Here is a 7,924-nt window from a genome sequence, read left to right as displayed (position 1 = left end):
CCTCTACCTTACCTGACACCCTAGACCCACTTCAATTCACTTACCCCCCTGATAGATCCACAGATGATGCAATCACCATCGCACTGCCCTATCCCATCTGGACTAGAGGAATACCTATGTAAGATTGCTCATCACTAAGCTCGGACCCTGGGTCTGAACCCCACCCTGTGAAACTAGGTCCTGGACTTCCTGACACCCAAGTGGTGAAGGTAGGAAACACCTCCACTTCACTGATCCTCAACACTGGGGCCCCACAAGGGTTTGTGCTCAGCCCCCTCCTGTATTCCCTGTTCACCCATGACTGCGTGGCCACGCACGCCTCCAACTCAATCATCAAGTTTACAGACGACAACAGTAGTAGGCCTGATTACCAACAATGATGAGACAGCCTACAGGGAGGTGAGGACACTGGGAGAGTGATACCAGGAAAATAACCGCTCACTCAACGCCAACAAAACAAAGGAGCTGATCGTGGTTTTGAGGAAACAGCACACCCCTATCCACATCGACGGGACAGCAGTGGAGAAGGTGGAAAGCTTCAAGTTCCTCTGCGTACACATCACTGACGATCTGAAATGGTCCACCCACACAGACTGTGTGGTGAAGGCGGCGCAACAGCGCCTCTTCAACCTCAGGAGGCTGAAGAAATTTGGCTTGGCCCCTAAAACCCTCAGACTTTTACAGATGCACAATCGAGAGCATCCTATCGGGCTGTATCACTGCCTGGTACAGCAACTGCACCGCCCGCAACCGTAGGGCTTTCCAGAGGGTGGTGCGTTCTGCCCAACGCATCACCGGGGGCAAACTACCTGCCCTCCAGGACACCTACAGCACCCGATGTCACAAGAAGGCCAAGAAAATCAAGGACATCAAGCACCCGAGCCACTGCCTGTTCACCCCTCCATCATCCAGAAGGCGAGGTCAGTGCAGGTGCATCAAAGCTGGGACCGAGAGATTGAAAAACACCTTCTCTCTTAAGGCCATCAGACTTAAATAGCCATCACTAGCCGGCTTCCACCCGGTTATGCAACCTGACACCTTAGAGGCTGCTGCCCAATATACATAGACTTGGAATCACTGGCCACTTTAATGTTTACATACCGTTTACTCATCTCATATGCATATACTGTATTCTATTCAATGCCACTCTGACATCGCTCAAACTAATGTATATATTTCTTAATTGCATTCTTTTACTTTTAGATGTGTATTGTTGTGAATTGTTTTTAGATACTCCTGCACTGTTATAGCAAGGAACACAAGCATTTCGCTACACCCGCAATAACATCTGCTAAACATGTGTACATGACCAATAAAATGTGATTTGTTGGTGAAATATTTTACACGAATATAAAATGCTTTAACAGATTGTTTAACAAATAGATCTTTTTTTAAAGATACGGGTCTAAATTATTGGCACCCCTGTTTTGAATACTCTAGCACCCTCCCCTTGAGAGGATAACAACAGTATTTTTATGAGATTGGAGAACATGTTGGGAGGGATCTTGGACCATTCCTCCATACAGAATCCTTGATATCCTTCTGCTCTTCTGAATGTCAATGAAAAGCATTCTATACACCACTATTGATGAAAATAGGAACATGCGTAGATAATTGGGAACAGACAAACAATTGCATCTTGTTTAGACTGGTGTGATAGCTATCCTACCATTGGTATTGAAACAGCTATATGGTCAGAGGGGAAACAGTTTCTTAGTTATGTTTTAAAGCCATCTTTAATTGAAAATAAAAGATAACTCCTTGGTAAATCCTTAAAAAGTAATGAAAGATGACAAAGTAGTATGTTACAATGATTTAAAAAAACAAGCACTGTTCTAAAAACAGTCAACTCCCATCTACAAACATAGAAAATCAATACTTGTGTGACTACAAAATGTTTCATGTCACAAAGTAATAGTTCTGTAAGAGTTGACACAGAAAGATTAATACATTCTCTTATTTTCTAAACATCCAGATCAATATTTAAATGTGTAGTATCACTGGGGACTCTGTTTTAAGAGAAGTGTAGTGAAATCCTGCTTGCCCATTCTCTTCTGCCCAGGCTAAACTCACAGAGACAGTCCTTGTGTCGCCACATTCAAGTAGTAGGATTTAATTGTATATGAAGTTGAACCTGCAACACAAATAGAACAACTAATCTATTATGCACATTTGTCCATCTTTAAAATGCCAGTTGTACTCTGATTTGAGTCTTATCAAGTAAGGTATTTCATATTATGGTGAATATACAGCAATATGGTAAATACCTTACCTACTCAGCAGTTGTGGGAGACTGGATATGATTGGCCCATAGCCTGGGGCATTGTCATACAGCTCAAAGAGAGGGGCAGCCACCAGCTTATAGTTCTTGGGCACTGCAAACAGTGCTGGGAGACAGACAACCAGTCAATATCCACATCCACTCAGACACACCAACATAACTACACATCAAAATATGTTAACCTTCTTAAAGCTCTTATATACAGGTGAAAACCACAGCGATCATCAATCAATCAATTGATATGAACTGTCACATTTAAACATTACAGGCTGGTCAACTTACCTTTTTCCTGCAACTGAACCAAAAAGAGCTTCTTGTGCTCTTTGGGTTTGGTAATGTGTGCTGGGATGTAGGGGTACTGTAGATAAAACAGAAAACCCTAACTTAATGGATTCTCATGACATGGATTTTGAAGTCCAGTGCCTTCGGAAAGTATTCAAACCCCTTGACTTTTTCCACATTTTGTTAGGTTACAGCCTTATTCAAAACTTTATTAACCCCCCCCAAAAAAAATCTTCTCTGCAGTTCCTTTCAAGCTCTGTCAGGTTGGATGGGGAGTGTTGCTGCACAGCTATTTTCAGGTCGCACCAGAGATGTTCGATCAGGTTCAAATCCGGAGGACATTCAAAGACTTGTCCCGAAGTCACTCCTGCGTTGTCTTGGCTGTGTGCTTAGGGTTGTTGTCCTGTTGGAAGGTGAAAGGTCCTGAGCGTTCTGGACCAGGTTTTCTTGAAGTTTTTATTGAAGACTCATCTCTTCAGTAGGTCCTATGATTGAGTGTAGTCTGGCCCAGGAGTGTGAAGGTGAACGGAAAGGCACTGGAGCAACAAACCGCCCTTGCTGTCTCTGCCTGGCCGGTTCCCCTCTCTCCACTGGGATTCTCTGTCTTAGTGGTGCTCTTCCATGCCGTCCCTAGGAGGGGTGTCACTTGAGTGGGTTGAGTCACTGACGTGATCTCCCTGTATGTGTTGGCGTCCCCCCTTGGGTTGTGCTGTGGCGGAGATCTTTGTGGGCTATACTCGGCCTTGTCTCAGGATGGTAAGTTGGTGGTTGAAGATATCCCTCTAGTGGTGTGGGAGCTGTGCTTTGGCAAAGTGGGTGGGGTTATATCCTGCCTGTTTGGCCCTGTCCGGGGGTATCGTTGGATGGGGCCACAGTGTCTCCCGATCCCTCCTGTCTCAGCCACCAGTATTTATGCTGCAGTAGTTTGTGTGTCGGGGGGCTAGGGTCAGACTCTTATATCTGGAGTATTTCTCCTGTCTTATCTGGTATCCTGTGTGAAATTAAGTATGCTTTCTCTAATTCTCTCTCTTTCTTTCTCTCCCTCTTGGAGGACCTGAGCCCTAGGACCATACCTCAGGACTACCTGGCCTTATGACTCCTTGCTGTCCCCAGTCTACCTGGCCATGCTGCTGCTCCAGTTTCAACTGTTCTGCTTGCGGCTATGGAACCCTGACCTGTTCACCGGACGTGCTACCTGTCCCAGACGTGCTGTTTTCAACTCTCTAGAGACAGCAGGAGCGGTGGAGATACTCTGAATGATCGACTATGAAAAGCCAACTGACATTTACTCCTGAGGTGCTGACCTGTTGCATCCTCGACAACCACTGTGATTATTATTATTTGACCCTGCTGGTCATCTATGAACATTTAAACATCTTGGCCATGTTCTGTTATAATCTCCACCCGGCACAGCCAGAAGAGGACTGGCCACCCCTCATAGCCTGGTTCCTCTCTAGGTTTCTTCCTAGGTTCTGGCCTTTCTAGGCAGTTTTTCCTAGCCACCATGCTTCTATACCTGCATTGCTTGCTGTTTGGGGTTTTATGCTGGGTTTCTGTACGGCACTTTGAGATATCAGCTGATGTAAGAAGGGCTTTATAAATAAATTTGATTTCGTCAAGGATCTCGCTGTACTTTGCTCCGTTCATCTTTGCCTCGATCCTGACTAGTCTCCCAGTCCTTGCCGCTGAAAAACATACCCACAGCTTCAAGGTAGGGATGGTGCCAGGTTTCCTCCTGACATGACACTCGGCATTCAGGCCAAAGAGTTGAATCTTGGTTTCATCAGACCAGAGAATCTTGTTTCTCATGGTCTGAAAGTCTTAAGGTGCCTTTTGGAAAACTCCAAGCAGGCTGTCATTTGCCTTTTACTGTGGCTTCCGTCTGGCCACTATCATAAAAGCCTGATTGGGGGAGTGCTGCAGAAATGGTTGCCCTTCTGGAAGGTTCTCCCACCTCCACAGAGGAACTCCAAAGCTCTGTCAGAGTCTTGGTGGTTCCAAACTTCTTCCATTTATATAATGTCCAATCAATTGAATGTACCACAGGTGGACTCCAATCAAGTTGAAGAAACATCTCAAGGATGATCAATGGAAACAGGATGCACCGGAGCTCAATTTCAAGTCTCATAGCAAAGGGTCTGAATACTTATGTAAATATGTATTTTTGTAATATTATTTTTTATTTGGTAGGATTTTTCTTTTTCTTAATACATTTTAGATTAAGGCTGTAACGTAGCAAAATGTGGGAAAAGTAAAGGGATCTGAATACTTTCAGAAGGCACTGAATTCAAATTCAAAAGGCAAGCATTAGTGTGAAAGCCAATGAAAAATAAAGAGACCTGGGACAGGTCAGGTGACTCGTCTGAGAACTATAGTATGAACCATGGGTTCTTTAAGGGGTCCCTGCATACTTCCCTTCCAAAACAGTTTGTGCATATATTATGACAACATTGTGACGTTTTTGTTTGTTTTAGCCTTCAGCAAGATTTTTTGGGGCTGTTGGTGCAAACATTTTTGGGGGTAAGCCGAAGTTGGTAACCCCTTCATCGGTGATTGGTCAACAGTAGGGATTCTTCAATTTAGTGTTTGTTGTCATTCAACGAGTGACTAATCAATCATTTTCATGCACATTTTTACACTTGAGAAATATGGCACCAAACATCTTTGATGTAAAATTGTACAACTAAGATATCCTCAGCCAAAACATAAAAGTTAATGACAGATTTCCTGAGTTAACTTATATTAATTATTTATATTTTGAGGTATACTGGCTACGGCATCTCAAGATGGACAAAGTACCATTGCAGCTTTTTTCTAGTTTAGCCAGCCGAACCGAAGCATGCTGAGGCCTTTCGCGTAACAGGACAGGAAGGATAACTCCTTGGTAACCCACCTGTGGGGGCTCAAAGTTGGGTCTCCACCAGTTTCCAATAGAGTCATCGATCACCCAGTCCTGCTTCACTCCGTCCTGACGCCCCAGGATCTGGACACGGATGTGGGAAAAACACATATGTTTAATCAAGTTTCAGTCTCTGACAACTATGCATGCTATGTCAGAAAATAATTATCCAGTAGACAAGCAAATGGGAAGTCTAGGTAGTCATGGTATGGTTAACCAGCTCAAATGAAACTGAAATAATCAGCTGCTCCATCTGCCCTGGAATCCAACACTCGTAGTTTTACTGTGTGGAGGATTTTTAAAATCAAATTCTGATCAATGTTACCCTACATTTTGAAAAATACGTAACCCTTTACCTAGAATGGACTGCAGCGTGATGTCAAAGTGGTTATTTTGTCCATTGTTGCCAGTGATAAGCCACTTCCAACTTGTCAGAGCTGACCAATTGTTTCAAACCTCTATGCCACTCCCAGTTTTCCACCAAAGTAAATGGAATGGTTTTGATGTCACTAAGCAAACCTTTCCAGATGATCAGGTCACGTTTCATGATAATAATCTGAATGAAGACCATGTCAGGTCACGTTTCATGATACTATTCTGAATGAAGACCATGTAGCCTGCCTACCTCTGTCATCAATCGCTTCAGTCCATCCACTTCGTCCTCCCCTGCATTCAATTCTCCACCAGGACTGCACACAATTACGTTTCAAAAATAGTTGGGGCACTTTTTGTTGACTTTAAAAACTGGACTATAAGCTCCTGCCAGTTACAGAAGTGTCAAGCTTTTCCTTGTAAATGCTTAGTTGCTTACACATTAGTAACTGGCACCATGCAACATTGTTGCAGAGGTGGGATGAGAACCAACTCACAGTTTGAAAAAGGTTGTCCCCAACTGCAGCAGTAGAACGTGTGGTAGCCTGTGCTCGTGTACGATCAGAACACCCTCCACTGCCCGCCTCATGCCTACTTTTTCGAACTCCTCGCGCATCCTCTGGAACCGAGCCGCTACCGAGCTATCCTTCTCGTAGAGAGGTTCCTTTGTGCCAAACGTGTAATTCGTGAGGGGATATCTGCGAGGGCCAATCCCAATTAAATGTTAGCAGCTTGGTTAGGTAAACTCTTAATGTGTTTGCATGCTATGTAACTAGCTACGTAATTGTGTGTATTGTACAATAATTAGGCTTTACTCCACAAGTAGGGAATGTTTTTTGTGTTCGCAACATGCAAGAGCAATGTGCGTCGTAACGAGCTAGGTGGGCCTGTTTGTTTAGCCTACTACATCACATATTCAGAAACACTATAGCTTACTAGTTAAAAACCCAAAACCGAAAATGAAATTCCGCTATCTAGTTAGACAGTTAAATAACAAGTGCACTTCATAGCTAGCGACGTACAAGTTGATGGCTCTCTCCAGCGTGACAGGTTTGGAAGGCGGGCTGATGTATTTGTTTTCGAACTGGTTCAGTCCACGGCGTGGCCAACCGGTTGAAGGTCGGTTGGGAGGTACAACCGACATCGTTCCACCAAATAAGCAGGATATGTCAAAAACACGAATGAAGAGAAAACATTAGATAACTGATCCAAAATTCATCACACTACTCTTTCCGCAAAAAAATATATTTCCGGTGTTCTCCCCCTTCGCGTGAACACGCACGCACTCAATTCTTTATTGCTGCGACTACCTTTGTAGTTAAGATTTCTGATCACGTTAGGCTGCGTTTCTTTTTATATATCGGTTTGATCGCGGGGGAGGCACTAGTATTGTCTACAGTTTTAAGTGTGGATATGTGTTTCAAGTGTATTAGTCTATAAATAAATCTCTTTTCCAAAATTCGTCATCTTTTCCATGTCATATTCGACTAGTAGTTCTGAAATGTTTATTGCTTGCCTACATTTTACTCCCTCTATGTTTAATATAACACACATACATTAATTATTAATTTCGGTTGACTATCCTGACGAGATGTTTGTTCTATAGAAAGTATTTGACTCTGATGTGTGACGCAAAATTAAGGAAATAGGGGGGGGGGGGGGGATTTCGGCAAGAATATTTTCTTGCCTGCCATGTTGACCAGTAGTATGTGCCACAGAAAGTATTTGACTCTAGCCACAAAATTAAGGAAATAAGAAGGGTCGGATTTCGGCAAGAATATTTTCTTGCCTGCCAAAGTTCTCCCCCCTTCTATCTTGGGACTGCAAGGCCCTGCAAGGCCTTCAGAATAATTTTTGGTGACCTATCCTGACATCCGATGTGTGCCACAGGAAGTAATAGACTCTAGTCACAAAAGGAAGTGGTTATTTCAGCAATAATAGTTTTCAGAGCCCTCTACTGTTCTCTCTGCCCATCCCTCAATCCCACATCCTATCGTGCTTTTCCCTCTTATAGCTTTTCCTACGTTTTATTTGACACTTTTTCTCTTTCAGTTTTTAAGAGTGTAGGAACAGTAGCAATAATAAAATAG

General features: G+C 43.5%; 1 protein-coding gene across 1 annotated transcript; it reads right to left on the bottom strand.

Annotated features, from left to right (window-relative positions):
* Window positions 1–1,717: 1,717 nt before the first annotated feature.
* Window positions 1,718–7,144, bottom strand: LOC139415935 (cleavage and polyadenylation specificity factor subunit 5). The gene is made up of 7 exons (XM_071164126.1): window positions 6,857–7,144; window positions 6,332–6,532; window positions 6,088–6,151; window positions 5,457–5,546; window positions 2,564–2,639; window positions 2,273–2,387; window positions 1,718–2,134 (listed from the first exon to the last, which is right to left on the bottom strand). Exons 1-7 carry the CDS (start codon window positions 6,976–6,978, stop codon window positions 2,113–2,115), a joined length of 690 nt encoding a protein of 229 aa, XP_071020227.1. The 5' UTR covers window positions 6,979–7,144; the 3' UTR covers window positions 1,718–2,112.
* Between the last annotated feature and the right edge of the window lie 780 nt (window positions 7,145–7,924).

This window comes from Oncorhynchus clarkii, chromosome 1, assembly GCF_045791955.1.
Source record: "Oncorhynchus clarkii lewisi isolate Uvic-CL-2024 chromosome 1, UVic_Ocla_1.0, whole genome shotgun sequence".
Classification (NCBI taxonomy): Eukaryota; Metazoa; Chordata; class Actinopteri; order Salmoniformes; family Salmonidae; genus Oncorhynchus; species Oncorhynchus clarkii.
This window is presented reverse-complemented; position numbering and strand designations above follow the sequence as displayed.

Bases quoted from the DNA above. Each gene is read 5' to 3' on its own strand.
- LOC139415935 (XM_071164126.1), bottom strand. From the start codon at position 6,978: ATGTCGGTTGTACCTCCCAACCGACCTTCAACCGGTTGGCCACGCCGT. The intron at 6,152-6,331 runs GTGAGTTGGTTC...AATTGTGTGCAG, and splicing joins GGGACAACCTTTTTCAAACT to TCCTGGTGGAGAATTGAATG. The intron at 5,547-6,087 runs GTAGGCAGGCTA...ATCCGTGTCCAG, and splicing joins TGAAGCGATTGATGACAGAG to ATCCTGGGGCGTCAGGACGG.